This window comes from Perkinsus marinus (genome assembly GCF_000006405.1).
Source record: "Perkinsus marinus ATCC 50983 genomic scaffold scf_1104296941728, whole genome shotgun sequence".
In the NCBI taxonomy this organism is placed as follows: Eukaryota; Perkinsozoa; order Perkinsida; family Perkinsidae; genus Perkinsus; species Perkinsus marinus.
In genome coordinates, this window is record NW_003212397.1 from 49,928 (window position 1) to 71,292 (window position 21,365).

At 48.3% G+C, this 21,365-nt stretch overlaps 5 protein-coding genes across 5 annotated transcripts in view; 3 read left to right on the forward strand and 2 right to left on the reverse strand.

The window, feature by feature from the left end:
* Pmar_PMAR000039 (hypothetical protein) overlaps positions 1–48 on the forward strand; it is a gene marked incomplete at both ends in the record, with an annotated part of 412 nt that extends 364 nt beyond the window's left edge. The window contains one exon of the mRNA XM_002781612.1: positions 1–48. Coding sequence (XP_002781658.1) covers positions 1–48 — 48 coding nt within the window.
* Positions 49–66: 18 nt separating this feature from the next.
* On the forward strand, positions 67–1,456 carry Pmar_PMAR000040 (phosphatidate cytidylyltransferase, putative; the record flags this gene model as incomplete). Its single annotated transcript, XM_002781613.1, has 8 exons — positions 67–224; positions 274–414; positions 464–527; positions 575–692; positions 741–824; positions 872–1,057; positions 1,148–1,278; positions 1,319–1,456. The coding sequence occupies 8 exons, from the start codon at positions 67–69 to the stop codon at positions 1,454–1,456; spliced, it is 1,020 nt and encodes a 339-aa protein (XP_002781659.1).
* A 3,678-nt stretch (positions 1,457–5,134) lies between these two features.
* On the forward strand, positions 5,135–6,002 carry Pmar_PMAR000041 (Phosphatidate cytidylyltransferase, putative; the record flags this gene model as incomplete). Its single annotated transcript, XM_002781614.1, has 6 exons — positions 5,135–5,237; positions 5,286–5,369; positions 5,418–5,535; positions 5,583–5,643; positions 5,687–5,824; positions 5,865–6,002. The coding sequence occupies 6 exons, from the start codon at positions 5,135–5,137 to the stop codon at positions 6,000–6,002; spliced, it is 642 nt and encodes a 213-aa protein (XP_002781660.1).
* Positions 6,003–9,434: 3,432 nt separating this feature from the next.
* Pmar_PMAR000042 (conserved hypothetical protein) lies at positions 9,435–15,691 on the reverse strand (the record flags this gene model as incomplete). Its single annotated transcript, XM_002781615.1, has 19 exons — positions 9,435–9,711; positions 10,071–10,158; positions 10,891–11,300; positions 11,343–11,488; positions 11,535–12,697; positions 13,004–13,049; positions 13,472–13,573; positions 13,715–13,845; positions 13,916–14,046; positions 14,093–14,206; positions 14,258–14,347; positions 14,392–14,551; positions 14,600–14,709; positions 14,757–14,851; positions 14,932–14,985; positions 15,031–15,108; positions 15,154–15,217; positions 15,266–15,528; positions 15,575–15,691. 19 exons carry the CDS (start codon positions 15,689–15,691, stop codon positions 9,435–9,437), a joined length of 3,639 nt encoding a protein of 1,212 aa, XP_002781661.1.
* Positions 15,692–20,249: 4,558 nt separating this feature from the next.
* On the reverse strand, positions 20,250–21,360 carry Pmar_PMAR000043 (conserved hypothetical protein; the record flags this gene model as incomplete). Its single annotated transcript, XM_002781616.1, has 7 exons — positions 20,250–20,383; positions 20,429–20,575; positions 20,625–20,703; positions 20,756–20,813; positions 20,861–20,947; positions 20,993–21,044; positions 21,088–21,360. Coding segments are annotated over 7 exons (723 nt in total), but the record flags the coding sequence as incomplete, so codon positions are not given.
* Between the last annotated feature and the right edge of the window lie 5 nt (positions 21,361–21,365).

Here is a 21,365-nt window from a genome sequence, read left to right on the forward strand (position 1 = left end):
TTCTTCTTATTGTCGCAATGGGCCACTTCTACTGTTCACTATTGGTAGTTCAGATCGCGCATTCTCATGGAGGGTAGTGTTCGTACTCTCCGTCAGGTCCTTGGAATTGCTGCGGGAATGTTCCAGGAGATTTGTATGCTCAAGCGCAATAAGGAGAAGGACCTGAAGTTACCTCTATTTTACTCACTGCGATGGTATCTTTTCTTCGTCACTGTTTTCTATGGGTAATTAACGCCACTTAGACTGATCTCACTAAGGGTCAGTGCTACTCAGATACAAGCGTTTCATGACAGACAGATTCGACCGTCTGGCCATGGTTTACCCGGTCATACACTTCATCGTGAGATATCACGGCATCATCTCATACACTCTATTCGTTATCGGCCTCGTGGCCTTTGTGCTCAGTTTGCGAAAGTACGCACGCCCCTTGAAATTTCAAGTCCCATCACTGCGTATTGCTCAGATATACACTTCGTTATCAGTTTGGTCAACTAGCATGGACCATTGTGACGCTAATAATAGTCGTGGTAAGAGGTGACCTTGTCGTTGGTCCTTTCGATAGGATGGCGGACAGGTGCAAGGGATAGCAATGACGGCTAATATCTATAACGGTCTCATCTGGTTCTTCTTACCAACCTCAGTAGTCATTGTCAATGATATATTCGCGTACCTATTCGGATTCTTCTTTGGGCGTAATAGTTGCTAAGCATTGCTATAGCCATTCAGATTGATCCGTTCAGATCACCCCCTCATTAAGCTGTCACCCAAGAAGACCTGGGAGGGTTTCATCGGTGGCTCCATCGCGACTATGATATTTTCGATGAGTAAAATTTTGGAATTTCCCAACTTGCTCTACTTGTGTCGATTTCAGTCTGGTGTTCTGTCCTCCAAAAATACGAGTATTTCACTTGCAAACAAGAAGAGATCGTCTTTAAGCCCTTCATCTACCCAAGCTGCACACCAGATGAGATTTATACTCTCCATAGAACGTATGCTGCTACCACTATCGCTGCCTGTGCCCGATCGTATTGTCCAGGTACACTATTCCCCCGTTCGGGTTTGAATTGCAGCTAACTGATATGCAGATTCACGCCCTAGTAGGTTACGTCCCGTGTTCACGTGAGTCATGTTCTCTGTCAGGTCCTAGGTAGCTTTGCATCTCTGGTAGCGCCGTTCGGTGGGTTCCTAGCGTCTGGTTTCAAACGTGCCTTCAAGATAAAGGACTTTGGCGACTCCATCCCTGGTCATGGTGGCCTCACAGACCGCTTCGACTGTCAGGTGAGTTTCGTCTAGATTGTGTGGGGTTATCTCTGCATAGGTCGTAATGGGTATGTTCACGTATGTCTATCTCTCCAACTTCGTCGTTGGTGATAGTGCTACTGCATTCACCAGTCTTCTAGAGAAGGTCATGCAGTTATCTGATGCAGAACAACTACAGTTGTACGATCATTACTAATACTACTACCTGATGAGACTAAGGACATTTGGTTGTCGCAGGTTCGAGCTCCTCGGGGACGGTCTGAAATCTAGAGGGATCATTCAAGGCTGAGTATTTCCTGTTGTGTGTTCTGATCCATAACCGACTTGTTGGGTGTAATAGACTTATGAGAAACATCGATTCTATACAAAGATTATCTGCACCATTGCGATGCAACTTTGTCCACCCTCTGGTCGTGTAGATTCCTATTTACTGCTGTAGTGTTGGTCAATAGTTGATATTGTCTCAGTCATAGTGCTTTCAATCCATTTCGAATCAAACAGCACTGGAGTTTTCATTCAGTGAGAATCTGCGTGTACATCATTCCGTATGCGCTCCTATAGGGATCATAGTCTTCGTTGGACTGCCTAGTCGACGAAGCAGGTCAGGAGTGGTATGGGTAGATTCTAGAGCTACATAGCGGGTGGAGTGATATCAGCTGTGACCCAGGACGTTTGATAGAGCTATGGGAGGAGGCCTGTCTAATGGTCATGTGTATGTTAATAGTATGGACAGTATCTATGGATGATAACTATACCTTTCAGAAATATTTTTGGTGGATTAGGCTACCGATTTAGCGGATAAGGAAGTCACCTTCGCGGATAGGGGCATCAATCGAAACTCGGGCGGAGCTTGATGAGAGATTAGTGCGGAATCAGTCTGATGCGCATTCCGGCAAAAATTCGACGTCTTGTAGGGTCCTGAAGGAATGAAACCGAGACCATACAACGCATTCTTGAAAAGGTCAAACGTATGCAGCATCAGAATCACTGAGAGTGGAGTACGACAAGAAGAAGAAAATTATCAGGAGTATCATCATAATGGTTTCATGGGTTTGGTCAAACTGATGCTGCGCAGGATCGTCAATCTTCGAGTGACTCGGACAGAGTCACAGCTGTGCCGATTACACTTATCAATTCATCGCAGTCTCAAGCAATCTCAGGGATCTCAAATGCCGTGTCTGATTATAAATTGATTTTATGCATGTACGAGAGAGACAGCCAGTATTTTCTCATTATAAGAAGAGATAGTATTGTGTACAATATCTTTTCGTTGCGAAAGGCTGCACGGAAGGTTCATATAAGAATAACCAAACCACCACTTTCACGACCTCATGGTGAAAGCCGTCCAGTAGTAGTAGAGTAGTCGCAAGTAGGCGCTTACATTATAGTTACGGAACCCTAGTTTAGACTCTTGGAGGGTTTGTATTCGGATCTTCAACAAACCTTCCACTGGAAGGCCTCCAATGGAGACATACCACATGCGGTTTAGATCGAATAAGATATCTCTGCAGCGCTAGTTGACCATTGATCAGACCATTGATATTGTACAAGATGATTGTAAAGGAGGAATAAGTACACCTCCGAGTACGACCATGAACGTACTACCATACTATTGGAGTGGAATCGTCTACCGTCACTCAGTCACCACTCGTGGGGTGATAGTCGAGCGCAGTAATATCAGATTAACACTCCCGTGCCACGTAGAGGCGCCAAACTTATGAGAGTAAGAAACACAATGTTCAAAGTCGAACCTGGAAGAGCGTCGGAAAGTACTCACATATGTGATCGATGACGCACGCTGGTGATTGTACAACTGTCATATATCGTGCGAGTAGTCTCCTTACTCATCATTATTAACTGCCTTTCATATTGTAGTAATATAGATCCGGTCTCAGTATCGACTTCGCAATGAGTTCCAGCAATGTTGAGCAGTCAGACATTACTTCACAACAGCGGAAGCTCCTCACAGTGAAAACGCCTCATGAAGCTCCACCGCAGATTATGGCTGAGCAGAGGTATGATTAAGGCCATGCTGTCTTGGGAATTGGCTCAGCGACGTAGAGTTCAACCGAATGACGTCGAGTTATATCTGTGACCTCACGAGCTTGAACTGAGGAATGACATCACATATTAGTGCATTGTGGCCGCACTGTTGGTGTTGTGATGAGATTGTCCGATGGGGGCAAAACTGAACTCAGGAAATCGAGAGCCCGTGAACCTCCTCATAACAGAACACGACGGGCACGTACGGCGCCCTCGCTAGCGAATCGGGGAAGGACTCGTTGGAGGAGCCTAGCGCCTATAGAGAATCAGAAGACAAGGAAGTGCGGACTGGATAATGCCGGGGAGATGAGGTTAGCCGCTGTGGAAGGTGTCACATGCTGCAGTATGTTGTCACAGAGACTCGCTGCGTTATTTAGCAGCAACAATGGAGGTGAGGCAGTACTATCGACAGTGCCTTCAGTCTATCAGTCGGAGAATAGCTGACGAGAATGAGCTGATCTTGTCCAGACTACGAGCTGGACATGCGGCAGATGGGGACCGGACAAGTATGTTCAGCCTCAGGGAGGATCTCTCTGATCCATCTTTCCCTTGCTTCTCCGCATCAGAGCATGACGAGTTTGTCAGCGCGTTGACGGAGAAGTGGGCTTCGGCAAGTCTTATGCCGAAACGGTATGCCTATCTGAAGGATTGGTCTGATCAGTCAAAGTGATCCGCTGAAGTCTCTCTTGTGTTACAGTCGGGTGATCCGGAACGAGTGTCCAGTGCCCAATACGAATGCCTAGTGACGAATTGATGATAAGCAGTTGCTATGTGTATACGAGGCTAAGCTCTACTAGCAACCTGCTAGTAGCAGGTCTTTGACCGCAAGTTTTTTCGGAGTGGCAAGTTCCTCTTTGATTCTGTCGCAGCGGCGATCAACGTTCCTTGCGTCAGTGAGGCCGAGGTGCCGATCGACACGTCTCGCGTAGACTTGATGTGAATAAATTGACAGCATCACGCTTTCTGGGTATGATAAAGTTGCAATAGGGAACATAGGCATGTGATGCCCTACCGACGATACTCTCACTCACTGAAGGGAACACGACAGAGAAATGAGCGGTGCTTCTAGAGGTGAAGCAACTCATCAGGACGATCATCATAATCGTATCAGAAGAAGTGATTATCCTGATGTTGCGCGTGCTTGTTGATTTTTGAGTTATTGTGGCTTCGACAGAATCACTCTGTCGCCGCAGCATGAGTAAGAAGAAGTCTTCTTGACTCACCACTGTGCCGACTACAATTCGGAATTCATCACAGTGCAAAGCAATCTCAAGTATCTCAGTACCGGATCTGATGTTTCATTCAGGATTGTGAGAAGCCTATGGCGCTCCAGTGAGCGCTCGATTCGCGAGAATAATGGCGGATCGCGGGAATTCCATCGCGGAATTCGGGAAATGGGCAGGAAGAACCTGGGAGCGACTGGCGGGCGATAAGAGCTCGAGTTAGGAAGCTGTTATGCAACGAATGCTTCAACCGTATCAAACATGCCTTGATTCTCCCATCTTCTGGCCCTTACCAACTCTCACGCTCCGTAGACGAGGACTGTCCCGAACAGTAGTTGGTTGAACGAACTACGTGGGCATATCTCCTATCACGACTCTTCTTGACGAGGAGTCCTCGTCCTCCATCTCTTGAAGAGATTCTCTTTCAACGACTGACGAGGTATGCCTTCATTGAGAGAACAACACGCTGGTTCTTTCGGTGTACCGGCCAACGACTCGAATTCACGCAGCCACAGGCTTGAACTCTTAGAGCCACTGAATAGGTCCAGGAGAGGTGACCTTGTCGTTGGTCCTTTTGATAGTATGGCGGACAGGTGCAAGGGATAGCAATGACGGCTAATATCTATAACGGTCTCATCTGGTTCTTCCTACCAACCTCAGTAGTCATTGTCAATGACATATTCGCGTACCTATTCGGATTCTTCTTTGGGCGTAATAGTTGCTAAGCATTGCTATAGCCATTCAGATTGATCCGTTCAGATCACCCCCTCATTAAGCTGTCGCCCAAGAAGACCTGGGAGGGTTTCATCGGTGGCTCCATCGCGACTATGATATTTTCGATGAGTAAAATTTAGGAATCTTCCCAACTTGCTCTACTTGTGTCGATTTCAGTCTGGTGTTCTGTCCTCCAAAAATACGAGTATTTCACTTGCAAACAAGAAGAGATCGTCTTTAAGCCCTTCATCTACCCAAGCTGCACCCCAGATGAGATTTATACTCTCCATAGAACGTATGATGCTACCACTATCGCTGCCTGTGCCCGATCGTATTGTCCAGGTACACTATTCCCCCGTTCGGGTTTGAATTGCAGCTAACCGATATGCAGATTCACGCCCTAGTAGGTTTCGTCCCGTGTTCACGTGAGTCATGCTCTCTGTCAGGTCCTAGGTAGCTTTGCATCTCTGGTAGCGCCGTTCGGTGGGTTCCTAGCGTCTGGTTTCAAGCGTGCCTTCAAGATAAAGGACTTTGGCGACTCCATCCCTGGTCATGGTGGCCTCACAGACCGCTTTGACTGTCAGGTGAGTTTCGTCAAGAGTGTGTGGGGTTATCTCTGCATAGGTTGTAATGGGTATGTTCACTTATGTCTATCTCTCCAACTTCGTCGTTGGTGATAGTGCTACTGCATTCACCAGTCTTCTAGAGAAAGTCATGCAGTTATCTGATGCAGAACAACTACAGTTGTACGATCATTACTAATACTACTACCTGATGAGACTAAGGACATTTGGTTGTCGCAGGTTCGAGCTTCTCGGGGACGGTCTGAAATCTAGAGGGATCATTCAAGGCTGAGTATTTCCTGTTGTGTGTTCTGATCCATAACCGACTTGTTGGGTGTAATAGACTTATGAGAAACATCGATTCTATACAAAGATTATCTGCACCATTGCGATGCAACTTTGTCCACCCTCTGGTCGTGTAGATTCCTATTTACTGCTGTAGTGTTGGTCAATAGTTGATATTGTCTCAGCCATAGTGCTTTCAATCCATTTCGAATCAAACAGCACTGGAGTTTTCATTCAGTGAGAATCTGCGTGTACATCATTCCGTATGCGCTCCTATAGGGATCATAGTCTTCGTTGGACTGCCTAGTCGACGAAGCAGGTCAGGAGTGGTATGGGTAGATTCTAGAGCTACATAGCGGATGGAGTGATATCAGCTGTGACCCAGGACGTTTGATAGAGCTATGGGAGGAGGCCTGTCTAATGGTCATGTGTATGTTAATAGTATGGACAGTATCTATGGATGATAACTATACCTTTCAGAAATATTTTTGGCGGATTAGGCTACCGATTCAGCGGATAAGGAAGTCACCTTCGCGGATAGGGGCATCAATCGAAACTCGGGCGGAGCTTGATGAGAGATTAGTGCGGAATCAGTCTGATGCGCATTCCGGCAAAAATTCGACGTCTTGTAGGGTCCTGAAGGAATGAAACCGAGACCATACAACGCATTCTTGAAAAGGTCAAACGTATGCAGCATCAGAATCACTGTGAGTGGAGTACGACAAAAAGAAGAAAATTATCAGGAGTATCATCATCATCATCATCATCATCATGGGTTTGGTCGAACTGATGCTGCGCAGGCTCGTCCATCTTTGAGTGACTCGGACAGAGTCACAGCTGTGCCGACTACACTTATCAATTCATCGCAGTTCCAAGCAATCTCAGAGATCTCAAATGCCGTATCTGATTATAAATTGATTTCCAGCATGTACGAGAGAGACAGCCAGTATTTTCTCATTATAAGAAGAGATAGTATTGTGTACAATATCTTTTCGTTGCGAAAGGCTGCACGGAAGGTTCATATAAGAATAACCAAACCACCACTTTCACGACCTCATGGTGAAAGCCGTCCAGTAGTAGTAGAGTAGTCGCAAGTAGGCGCTTACATTATAGTTACGGAACCCTAGTTTAGACTCTTGGAGGGTTTGTATTCGGATCTTCAACAAACCTTCCACTGGAAGGCCTCCAATGGAGACATACCACATGCGGTTTTGATCGAATAAGATATCTCTGCAGCGCTAGTTGACCATTGATCAGACCATTGATAGTGTACAAGATGATTGTAAAGGAGGAATGAGTACACCTCCGAGTACGACCATGAACGTACTACCATACTATTGGAGTGGAATCGTCTACCGTCACTCAGTCACCACTCGTGGGGTGATAGTCGAGCGCAGTAATATCAGATTAACACTCCCGTGCCACGTAGAGGCGCCAAACTTATGAGAGTAAGAAACACAATGTTCAAAGTCGAACCTGGAAGAGCGTCGGAAAGTACTCACATATGTGATCGATGACGCACGCTGGTGATTGTACAACTGTCATATATCGTGCGAGTAGTCTCCTTACTCATCATTATTAACTGCCTTTCATATTGTAGTAATATAGATCCGGTCTCAGTATCGACTTCGCAATGAGTTCCAGCAATGTTGAGCAGTCAGACATTACTTCACAACAGCGGAAGCTCCTCACAGTGAAAACGCCTCATGAAGCTCCACCGCAGATTATGGCTGAGCAGAGGTATGATTAAGGCCATGCTGTCTTGGGAATTGGCTCGACGACGTAGAGTTTAACGGAATGACGTCGAGTTATATCTGTGACCTTACGAGCTTGAACTGAGGAATGACATCACATATTAGTGCATTGTGGCCGCACTGTTGGGGTTGTGATGAGATTGTCCAATGGGGCAAAACTGAACTCAGGAAATCGAGAGCCCGTGAACCTTCTCATAACAGAACACGACGGGCACGTACGGCGCCCTCGCTAGCGAATTGGGGAAGGACTCGTTGGAGGAGCCTAGCGTCTATAGAGAATCAGGAGACAAGGAAGTGCGGACTGGATAATGCCGAGGAGATGAGGTTAGCCGCTGTGGAAGGTGCCACATGCTGCAGTATGTTGTCACAGAGACTCGCTGCGTTATTTAGCAGCAACAATGGAGGTGCGGCAGTACTATCGACAGTGCCTTCAGTCTATCAGTCGGAGAATAGCTGACGAGAATGAGCTGATCTTGTCCAGACTACGAGCTGGACATGCGGCAGATGGGGACCGGACAAGTATGTTCAGCCTCAAGGAAGATCTCTCTGATCCATCTTTCCCTTGCTTCTCCGCATCAGAGCATGACGAGTTTGTCAGCGCGTTGACGGAGAAGTGGGCTTCGGTAGGTCTTATGCCGAAACGGTATGCCTATCTGAAGGATTGGTCTGATCAGTCAAAGTGATCCGCTGAAGTCTCTCTTGTGTTACAGTCGGGTGATCCGGAACGAGTGTCCAGTGCCCAATACGAATGCCTAGTGACGAGTTGATGATAAGCAGTTGCTATGTGTACACGAGGCTAAGCTCTCCTAGCAACCTGCTAGTAGCAGCTCTTTGACCGCAAGTTTTTTCGGAGTGGCAAGTTCCTCTTTGATTCTGTCGCAGCGGCGATCAACGTTCCTTGCGTCAGTGAGGCCGAGGTGCCGATCGACACGTCTCGCGTAGACTTGATGTGAATAAATTGACAGCATCACGCTTTCTGGGTATGATAAAGTTGCAATAGGGAACATAGGCATGTGATGCCCTACCGACGATACTCTCACTCACTGAAGGGAACACGACAGAGATATGAGCGGTGCTTCTGGAGGTGAAGCAACTCATCAGGACGATCATCATAATCGTATCAGAAGAAGTGATCATCCTGATGTTGCGCGTGCTTGTTGGTTTTTGAGTTATTGTGGCTTTGACAGAATCACTCTGTCGCCGCAGCATGAGTAAGAAGAAGTCTTCTTGACTCACCACTGTGCCGACTACACTTCGGAATTCATCACAGTGCCAAGCAATCTCAAGTATCTCAGATCGGGATTACCGGATCTGATGTTTCATCCAGGATTGTGAGAAGCCTATCGCGCTCCAGTGAGTGCTCGATTCGCGAGAATAATGGCGGATCGCGGGAATTCCATAGCGGAATTCGGGAAATGGGCAGGGAGAACCTGGGAGCGACTGGCGGGCGATAAGAGCTCGAGTTAGGAAACTGTTATGCAACGAATGCTTCAACCGTATCAAACATGCCTTGATTCTCCCATCTTCTGGCCCTCACCAACTCTCACGCTCCGTAGACGAGGACTGTCCCGAACAGTAGTTGGTTGAACGAGCTACGTGGGCATATCTCCTATCACGACTCTTCTTGACGAGGAGTCCTCGTCCTCCATCTCTTCCAAGGACTGACGAGGTATGCCCTCATTGAGAGACCAACACGCTGGTCCTTTCGGTGTGCCGGCCAACGACTCGAATTCACGCAGCCACAGGCTCGAACTCTTAGAGCCACTGAATGGGTCCAGGATGGTGCTTTTGATCTCGATTGAGATGTTAAGTGGCCCCTGGGCCAAGATGTCACGTAGCTTCTGCGCGGCCCTTGCCAGTTGGTACGCCCTGGAGAACCGTCGCAGTTGTCTTCCTCACGGTATCTCCAGCGCCTGATGGGGTCTCCGAGTTACACGATAGCAGTAATGGCAGCTGTGGCCGGCGTGACCGAATGTTCATTGGATTGGCTCCTCTATCCCCAACTCCTCCGCACTATTGCCGACTATGTCTGCCGTGAATACCCTTCGAACGATTAAAAGGATGACCAAGGTTTCTCCGGAGGCTGATGGCGATGCGGTTGCGAGAGTGACGTGAGCTCCCAGTGAGTGACAACTCAGTGCGAAATGCCAAGTCTGCTCATGAAAGATGATCCCAACCATGTCTTCATGCTCGCGAAACCGGAATCAATTCTTTGATGATCTGTCTACCCGATCAAAGTTTGATCGGGCTTGACCGGGATCATGTTTGCCGGGCGGGCTCTCACCATACTCCCTGCCGGATCGAGCAAATGAAAGACTGATAGTAATCTTGTCAGTAAAACTTATCCGAAGAGCCTACGGGACGGAGCAGTGTTATACGTAGTATGTTGCCGTGACACTGGGCCACAGTCAGTGGCGTTGTGGCAACCCATGGTGGGATTCCCCGCAGGTCCTACTTTTCTCAAAAAAAAGGTACTCAACGCAATCAGAGAAAACACTGGGGATGAAGCCGAAAAATGCTACCGTCAAGAACACGGAATATTCGAAAGCTCATAGAAGAGTCGGCCACCTTTTTCTACTTCGGCCCGAGATATAGTTCGATGTGTGAGTAGCTGCCCTTGAAGCGGCTGCTGACGTCTTAGATATCCCGATGGTGATGATGAAAGAAAATCGGGAAACCATCGAGCAGTGCACACAAAGGGGCAACGTGAACAAGAGGTATTGTGAATAGCCTGCGAATCTATCACCAAGTTCATCGATTTGATGTAAACTGAACCTGCGACCATTGGAGAGAACAGCAGAAGCTCATCCTTGCCAAAATCTATCATATAGAGTCCGATAGAGTTAAGCAGAAACCACGCGGCCATCTCCCCATTATCTTCATCACCAGCCCAAGCGTCAGGACTGTAAAGGTCTTCAAGAACCCGACGCATATTCTCGTCCGCAATGATGAAGCATCCCGCGGCTAGTGTAACTCCAAGTACATGATGAGAAGGTTGATTGTTATGAGCATACTGCCCGAAACGATCGCTAATAAGACTGAACTCACGCTGCTCATGGATGGTGCCGAATGGTGAGGAGAAAAGGGGTAGAGTAGTGTCGGTAAAATGATCTTGAATCTTCTTGCAGAAATTTTCTCGCCCTCCGTAAAGTTCCGCAAGTTTTGGAACATCGAAGGGAAGGCAGAAGCGGTACTGTAGAGCCCCGCCCTCGGTGTATGCTTGTGAAGTCCAACTTTCAAGTGGAATGTCATACCACTCCCCATCATCGTCTCGCGGTCCGAATATTTCTAGACGATGATTCCAATTCGCTTCAATGGCTCGACCCACTCGCTGACGGAGTATTGAGGCATCCGTGCTCATATTGAGCTTCTCTGCAGCGTCGGCAATGGCAGAATCTGCAACCATGTTCATGAGCACTCTGGAAACGGTCTCGCCACACTCCTCAACAGGAATGTATCTGAAATGAAGAACTGCAGAATAGCCCCAAGAAGGAGGTTACCCTCTGTCATTGTAATACTCCGAGCACCGACGGCCAGCGGATGATGATTCGGGTGGCTTCTCGAAGCTATCTCGTTTGATTGCTTCATACATTATGTGTTTGGTCTCCGCTGAGACTTTACCGCTCACTATGGCCCAAGCAAACACCTGCCAAAATCGTGAAGGTCAGAACTTCTCATCGTCTGAAACCTACCACATCGCCCATCGTTCCTATCATAGAGTCTCTCTGCCCCGGTGACGGCCACGTAGGCAGCCAACCAGCCTCTTTGTATGCATTCACCCATCCCTCCAGGAGCCGAGCGAGAATGTCTGGCGCAGCAAAGTCGAGCCAGAGGTACACCGTATTATAAGAGTCCCAAAAACCACTGTCAGCTGCCAGCTCACCAGCATGTGCCTGTCCTGTATAGGGACTATAGTGTACCTTGGCGTTCGATCCATCAACTTCAGTTAGAAGCCGTGGAAAAAGAAGTGATCGGTAGTAGTTAGTGTAGAAAGTGCGCAAGAATGTTTGGTCGTTGACAGTATGGTCAATGTGGACGGCAGTCATCCTCTCGTCCCAGACACGTCTCCCATCCTCCTTGATAAAGTCGAAGGTTCTATTCCAGGGAGCTTCTCTGTCGAGGTTGCGCCATGCCTGTTCCACTGAGATGAAGGAAGTGGCAACTCTCATTTCAATAACAGCGGTAGTAGTATTTTCACTCGGGTCGAAGTCCAATATGATATCGCCTCGCGACATAGTAGAATGCCATATAGATTTTGGCCGAGGCTTGGTGTCAACGACTACGAACATGCGAAAGCCCTCCGGAACACCCCCTGAATTAGCCTCGATAGCTAGCACGATTTTCGATGCATCATTGCTATCGGACAACAAGGTAAGACCTTTGTCGTTCCTCAAAGTCACATGCTTGTTCCCTGCGCACACAAAACGGAAACGCAGAGCTGCCGCATGGTTCGTTGGAGTCATCTCAGTAACGACATAGCCGTGTTGGGCGAGATTAGGCCCAGTGACTGATGACGCACGGAAGTAATACGGCTTGTATTCGGCTTGATCCGGTCGGAAGAGGTTCATTCCGGGGGTCCGTATGAACGAGGTGAGCGGAACGTCCATCGTTGGCAGTATAACGAAATACCCATAATCGCCGATCCACCAAGACGGTTGATGGGTACAGAGAATGCCGTGGAACTGAGTTGACGCTGGGGAGAAGGCAAAACGGTCATCCCGTAGTGTCGTGACCACAGACCAATGATTGAACCCGAAAGGGCGGGCAATAAGAGGCATGTTACCGCCTGTTGAGATACTGTCATCATTGATCGTACCAGCTAGAACATTGACCAAGTCCGATGCGGACTGTGTAGCTGTGAACGAAGAGAGAGTAACCAACAATGTTACCAATAACAACTTCAAGCCGAGTAAGATACCCATCCCACGAAGTGAGACAGCCTTACTTGTTGATAGCAGTTAAAAAAAGCCGCACTGAGAAAATCAGACTCGAATAAGCGTCTGACTACCAACACCACCGAGGAACCAAACCACAGAAGAGATGAAATATAACAAATACTGCAGCGATGATAGTGGAAATGATTGCTTGTGAGGAAACGTAGCGCAACGAAGAGGTACTCGCTTCTCCAGCGCACTCGTCGTTCAGCTATGTTCCGACTTACTCGATGAGAACCCTCCCGCTACCCATGCATCGAAACTTTTATACCCCTGAATGAGCATACAAAAATGATTACAGAGGTTATCCTCCAACGTCGACACAGATTTCGAATCACTAATTTTCTGGAAGGATTTGCTCTAGTCTCCACGATTTTGGGAGCGTCACGGCGAGCTGGTCGGTTAGTGTTGTCTCGAAGAATCGCGGCTCGTGCTCCTTTCCGCGAACTTGTACCGCTCTCCGAGGGATTGCCGTTTTCACGAACTTCATCGCAGTAGGCCGTCAAACTAGCTCGATTTTGGGATAGTCAAAGGTTGGGCGAGGCACTGTTGGTTCTCAAAATGGAGTTATTGAAGCCTGGAGCAAATCCTTCAGAAATTTGGCAGGGAATTACGACTGCTGAAAATCGTTGGCAAAATTGTAGAAGACCTATATTTCTTCCGAGACATCATCAGTCGAGAATAATAACACTCACATAAAAGCACTCTTCTGGAGACATTCCAGTGGCCTGGAGGAATGCGTCAACGCAATCGGGATCAGCCCAGTCCACCAAGCTGATGAGCTTGCAATATTCAATCTGAGACAGGAGCAAGACTCAGGAGGAAGCATGGCAGGAGCGACCAGGCACCATGCTTCGGGAGGTTTGCTGCGGCATCTCCGCCGGGTTTAGCTCCGACTCAACCGAGTGCAATAATTCGTCGTGGTGGTCAACACTGACGTCAGGGGTATGGGTAGCCAGGGTTCCTTCGTGCTCCACCACAACTGGAGGACCGCTACCGTTGTACTTTCGAAACTCATCAACAGATGGAGCGTAATCAGTAAGGCTGCTGGAGAAATCCAGAATGAGTCCTGACGGAGATCAATAAGCACTCACAAGGTCGATGACGGTTGGAAATTGCGTAGTCGTGAAGGAACTAACCTTCTTCACGATGATTCTCCGCATGCAATGGAGAGGATAGCACCCAGTCTTCAATCGGATTAGTTCGGACGATATTGTATGCCGAAGAAATGGCGCTCATCGAGTTCATCTTCAGTTTCCTCGGATAAAATCTGAGAATATTAGTATACAACAAGTCGGTCGAGAAAGGATACCTACCGAACTTGCTTTTTGAATAGTTTGTACGCCACCTTTTGGATCTGCCGATTTGGAGTGCGGAACATTTTTACCAACGATGTGAAGAAGCGGAATTGCACCAGGATCTTACGTACTCTAAAGTGGACATTTCACCACCCACTCCCATAGACCACAGCAGCAACTTACGTTTCGGGGGAATCCCTGCACACTACATAAATAACGCTGGTGGCCCTCCAGTAGGATTCAGCCACGGGCGAGGGCATTGCATTTTGCAACCTGAGCGGGCGTGGCAGATAACAGTCGGCTCACTGGAAGCTCACGTTTCCGTTGCAACAGCATCACCGTCAGCTTTGCGCGAAATCTCAGATGTTCTACTGTTCGTTCGGAGGCATGGTAGAACAGGCGGGACCTCATACGGCCTCACCGAGGTCTCATCCATACCCTGCAAGATCTTTAGAAGAACCAACGCCAAATTGTTCTCTGAGCAGACCAAGATGATGGACCGACCACCACAAGAGGGGTACTAACTGCAGAAGCAGTCGGCAATAGTGCAGAAGCGCTGGAGGGAGAGGAGCCGACTTCCCTTCAAGAGACACACGGCCATACCGGTCACAGCTGCCGTGATGATATCAGCGTGTCTGTATGGAGTGATAGGGAATTCGATGCGACATGTGATGAGCCCCACCGTTGCATTTCCAGCCTTTCCTCGGGTCTACGTCGTAGGCAGGCACTTGCAAGAACCGCACCATCAGCCAGCATCAGCTCTTCTAATGAGACATTCTGAGACCAACAAATGGCTATCCAGATGAGAGATGAATTCAGGAGAGGAGATGGGAGAAAGTCAACCCCTAAACTCTCACTTCTGGATGATCCTCTGAAGGTAAGGGACGACGTTGCTGTTCGCCATCCACTACCTACACCACCGACACATGCACAGGTTCGAGGACATGTCAGCCCACCTGTTGTTTATGCAACAGTGTACGCTCAACAGAGAGATCGATGGTGTTCGGGTATTCAGTCGGGTTCTGCAATGCCGACTAAGAATCATCATCGTTGGTGCCCAAGTAGAGTCGAACTCCTACAAGGCACAGCTGCTGCAAAGTCGAGAACAAGCTTTCGAGTTTGGGTAGCAAACTCTTGTAGAACCTAAACTTATATATCATTCATGGGAGAAGTAAGCACGGAGGAACCCACCTCTCTATTAAATGAATTCTTGCTATGCTGATCTCAGCAGAGCGCTCTGGTGATTCCACATCGGGTTGGTCTACCCAGTTGAAGCGGCGAGAGTGATCATCGCCACATATCGCATCGAGCAGTTGTCCATGATCCTCAGCTGGAGTCCATCGAGTAACTCCTTCGACCATATGCTTGACATCCTCCGCATCCATCTTCAGCCCTCCTCCACCATGCGGGTTATTATTACTTTCACCATTCAGCGATAGGGAATGGACAAAGTCCTGCAAGATATTTCACGGGGCAGAACTGACTTTATGAAGCTGTTACTTCTAGCGAGACGACATCTTCCGGCGAGGGCTCATCCTCTTCATCGACTTCCTCTTCCTCCTCGTCCTCTATCTCTTCGTCCGCTGCCTGTCGTAGCAACCGGAATCCCGCATCCATCACCTCCGGATCCAGCGAGGCATTCGAGGACGCCTCAGAACTGGAGGTAACCACTGAAGACCTACGAAGTAACCGTCGAGCAGATCCGCTCTGGAAGCCTCCAAACCGGTCGTCATAGTCCTCCTCTTCGTTGGCCTCCTCCGGAACCTTATTCTCCTCATTCTCATTCGCTTGACAGCCCTTCCGATGCCTCCTCCCACGGCGGGTCGGTGGGGCTGTTGGTACTCTCAAACCTTTTCGCCAAAGGCTTCTAGTGCGCATTTGCCTTTGCTCAACCTGGCCCCAAGAATACGAAACATACAAAGAGCACTGGTAGTAGTAGTACTAAGCGGTTCTCCCAGTTGGGTAGCAGATGCTTCACGAGCTGCTGGATAGAGAAACGGCTATGCTCTCCTCCTCTCTGCACGCGAGTAAGACCAATACGGTATTTTATCAGCCCTCGTGCTTTCAGCGAGAGGAACCTGGAGAGAGGCAATTTCGCTTCTCCAGAAAAGTAATAACATCCTACCTAGTGTAGATGTCTGCTAGTGCGGTCGAGTTCCTTCTGAGGAACTCCACTTCGGCGGCATGGAAAGCGTAGGAACGGAGGAATCGATCCTATAATAGATGTAGGAGTCAGTGAGGTTCATGTTCTGAACCAACTGTGCCGCTAACTTTCTGATAGTGGGCTAATAGTTTGAGACTATAAGCATCGAGTAGATTGATGGTGGAAACATAAGCAAGGCTTATTCATTTCTGGTTCCTCTGCATCGACCCAATGCTCTGATTGAGCCTCCGAGCGCCTCTTTTATTACGGACCGAGCGAAGCAAGCGGAACTATATATTGCATTTCTGTTCATCTCGTGTATCTGTATGTGCGTGCCTGCTAGCGTGAGTGCTTGCGTGAGCGCCTGCGTGCGTACGAATCATTCCTCCACAACCAGAGGCGTGTATACATGAAGAACATTTTTTTCAAAAAAATATTCTGGTATTTGAATCGGAGGCAGGGTGTCCCAAGAATGGGGGCAATCAACCATTATTCCTTTCCCCGGGGAATTCCTGAGAATATACGTTAGTATAGATGAGCAAAATTACGTTACGGATCGTTACGGCTCACTTTCACGGTTGCGATTCAAGTTCCGTACCGTAAGATTACGGCGCCGTAACGGGTCTTACGGAGATGCAGTGGACAAAACGAGGATTGATAATGCAAGTCGCCTAAATCTATTTCATGTGAATGCGCATGCGTAGACGAGGCCGGCTTAGCAGTTCCGAACAAGCCTAGGAGTAAGACGGACGGAATTTGCAAAGGAGACGAGTGGTAAATGCAAATCAAATGCTACTCTCTCAGCGGTCCGTTTGGATCCGAGCCACAAGAAATGAGTTTAACAACTATTCGAGCTATCGTGGAGTGCATTACAGCAAATGTTTCCGCCACAATTCCAAAGAAGCAGTTCAGCACCAACCGGAAAGTCGTAAGGCCTTTCCGTAACCATAAACTGCTCACGTTATGCACGCCGTAACATAAACCGTAAGAAAACGTTAGGCTGCCCATCTATATACGCTAGGAAGAGGATGGACGTGAGGTTATGGGCAAAGCTTGATAGTCAGTATGGACTGTACCGGAAACGGTAATCCTGAAGTGATTTATAGCAACTGGGAATGCGTCGCGTTTAGGGGCCATGATCGTGAGTGAGATGATTCTACTATGGATAAATCGAAATCTCGGTCAATAGAGCTAAAAATGAGTACAAGTCGGCGTCAGCGTGACAGAAGGAGACTTCTCCCTTCGGCGTTCCACCCGTGGCACGGAGACTAGGTACTCCTCGGAGTGCGGTCCTGGGTACTGCGGGTTGAATAACCGTTATTCTTCCTGTGAAGACAGATGATTCCTCTTTCCTGGGAGTTTCATCGTGGGAGAAATAGCTTTCAGAATGAAGTCCGCTAAACACGTGGCGAGCACCGCCACGTGCAATCTGGAACCTCGATGCAGCATCTCCATTATCCAGCAGTGTCGATAGGTAATATGGACGAAATATCATTACGTTAATCCCCAATATGGAAAGCCCTTCACCTCAGCTTACCTGGTAATCGTTAACGATGGTAAGAGCTTCCTTAATGGGTGTAGGTCGCCTGCAGCCCTCCTTGCTGAGGATAAAGTTCTCGTGGAGGCAGAGGACGACGAATGCCTAAACGATTCCTTCGAAGCGGTTAGTAGCCGAGCCGCCCACTTGGAAGTCTTTCAACTTGGGCTCAGAAGCTGGGAACTCCCCCAACAGCACACTGCACTCAGTCTGAGATATCGATGGAGGCCCTCGGGCAGACTTCCGACATCGACGAAGATCTACGCCGGCAAGCGGTGCTCACTACAGCGGATGGCTAGCGTACCCTTCTCGGGAGTATTAGGAGTCATGAGATACAGCCAACGGTCAGGCGCCTCGAGAGTGGTCCTCCATAGGAGCAGATCACAAAGGAGAAGCTGGGATGGAGAAATAAGATCGACCGAGGGAGGACTCTGAACGTCTACTTTTCGAATAGGAAATTCCCTGAGGTCCAATGCAAACCGTGTTGCGAAGATAAGAGAATCCAGCAAGGACCGCTCCTCGTCATCCACCCCTTCATAAGAAGGCTACATACGAGAGAGTATTGGTAAAAATAGTCGCCTGTTGTTGAATATCTCCTACCGTCACAGCAGAGATGCTGGGCCCTGCACGAGCTGATCCCACAAGACACTCTTCCAAGAAATCCAATCGATGCAAGTTGAAAAGAAGACAGACGTATATAACGTTGAAACAACAACGGAGCTCGCGAGCCAGGAGTAACTCGCAACTGAGAGAATAACATGAGCCTATTCATCAGTCAGTCGAACCACTCACGGGCGCGGTACCTCCGATAGATACCCGTGGTCTCGCTTTCGTGTGAGCATATAGGAAGAATCTACAGCGCAGACGTTTAGTGACGAGTTTTGGACAGAAGTGACCGACCTAGAAACTTGTCGAGAAGCAGAACCATACACCGCAGCACACCCTCATGGTAAAACATCTCACTCGCGCTTCTCATCAGTGGGATGAAAGTATCACAAGGAGAGTCTTCAGCGAGGGAGCAACCGAATCCGATATACCTGGACAGAGCTTGCGAGACCATCAGTAGTGAGTATATCGATTTCTCACTGCAATGCCATTAAAGTGTCAACCCTCAGCCACTGTCCCCTCTCCACTACTGGATCGTCCATACCGTGCACAGACTCAACAAGAAGGGATAGACATCTCGCTACAACATCTGCTATGTCATCAGATCCCAACGACTCGCAAATTCGAGCGAAGCTTTGGCGCCCTAGGAACAAATCCTGAACAGTTAGACGGCATTCAAATTGGAGGTCCGTCAACTTTTCTTACCTGTATTTCGCTATGCCAGAGGTACTCGTCGATCAGATGGAGGGCCTCGAGATCCGGTATAGCACCATCAAGTTCGTCGGAGGATGTGCTCTCTGGCTTGGGCGAAGACGCATGTGAGTACTTCTCACCTGGATACTGTCGAATCGACGTTGAGACGGAACAGAGCTCTCCTACTTCCCTCCCGGTTTTGTGGTGTTGTACGTGCCGGCGAGGCTGATGCCATTGAAATGAATTGATAAACTCCTATCACTCCAGCTGATCTCTATACAACCAAGGAGCAAATCCAGTCGAAGATTGATATCCTTCCAAAATACATGTCTCTGTGTATGTGAACTCACACCACGGCTCGCATCTATCTCGCTACTCACGCTGGCCATACGGCCGTCTCATTCAATCTAACGGGACGCATTTAATAATACCCAACGTGGCCCACAGCCTCCATCACCTTCCCTAATCTCACCGAGGTGATCACCGATCCGGTAACCTTGTGGTGACAAGTTCTGAGTCTATGCAAAATTATTGTGATCCGATGCCGATGTCTTCGCATCGTTGACCACCGGCTCTATTCGACTCGAATGGTTCAAGAAGAGAGCCTAGGAGCCATCAAGGCTTCTTTACGCAACCCGTTGACTTCATATCTCTCTTTTCCGAGTGACGATTGGGAATGCATCGCGTTTTGTTCCCCATGATCGAGAGTGAGATGATTTCACTATAATCTTACCTGAGACTCGATCAAAAATGCTGAAAACGAGCAGAAAACGGCAGCAGCGTGACTAGGTAGATTTGACACACTGCGCTATGAGCTTATTATCTAATGCGACCTAGAGGGGCTCCATGGCAGGTCCTTGATATCCCTCTAGACATCTCATTGTACCTCCTACTGTCCTCGAAAGGTATATCTCTGATTGAACAACTGCCAACTACCCGACAGCAACTTCCCCCCTCCTGAGCGCATTACCTTCTCTCACAGCGTATAGCCACCAACATAAGAATCCCCAAGTGCAGTGATCACTGATAGCTGCATCTCAATCAAGATAACATCGTCACGTAGTGCGATATACCCATATGCATCTCGACCACTCATCCTGTTGAAGATTGTCTTGAAGACGACATAACAACCATTCAAGAGGGAAAAACTACCGCCTATCTCCAATCCTCGTATGACAACAAGACACTTTGACAGTGAAACACAGGCTGGTGAATAGCTTCCAATAGAGGCCTAGTAATATAACAACAAGTCAAGTAACGATCAGTTTCGAGAGTGTTTCTTCACTTCCTTCACGAGGCAGCTCAATCGGAAGTACTTTTGAGGTTGTACCTATATCGGAGCATTGGTCCACAGCGAAGAGTCTTCAGACTTCACCAGGTCCTGTCAGCATCCTTCTTCCTCAGCGTTACGGATACCCGCTTCCCCTTAGACACTCGGTGTTTGCACTGCTCGGGTATTATCTCAGCATTCAGGGTCGGAATCGACAATATCACACGCCACCCATCCACAGAGTCCGCCCATCTGACCACTGAATGTAATACTCTTCCGATTACCATAACCATCTCGCTACAGGTCAAATCCAGTTGTTGTGAACTTGCTATGAGCCTCTACAGAATCGTCCTCGAGAGCAGCTAGCAGTTGTGAATCCTCTGTAGAAACACGAGGAAGTGTCCGAAGCAGAATCATACCATAGATTCTCACCAGTATAAACTTTGACCTTTCCCTCATCGTCAAACCAACTGTACTGCTTCACCGTTCTCTATACAATAGCAATTCCAATTGGTCGATGCTCTCACGAACTGCTACCTTCTTAACAACATTCCTGGGTTCGGGAGAAAGAGATCGTCCAATGAGCTCAGGCTGGCCACCAGTGATCAGGCCCGGACCAGTTACCTATCAACGCATCATCACTGACAACCAACAATCTAATCCACTCACAACTTTAGCATCGGGAGGAACATAGAAGTCTCTAGAGTGCGCATAGTAGTATCTTGACGAGTGATCACCAGACTAGCGAACACGAGTCGGCTTACGATTTATCTCCTTTTTCAGTCAAGGACTTCCTAAGCTTGCTATCAGACCGTCTTACCGTATCGGTTTCCTCGCCACTTGTACTACTGCTCCCCACCGGAACAGCCTTATACGGAGGGGCCTCACCCTCACTTCGTGTAGATGACGATGACATTACTCCACTACTGCCTTTTTGATAATAGCCCAGGAATGCAGACCAGAATCCACTTGCACGACAGAACAGTGACGATGTGAGCGTGGACAGAGTGGAGCCCACGATGAACAGCGAAATAAGATAATC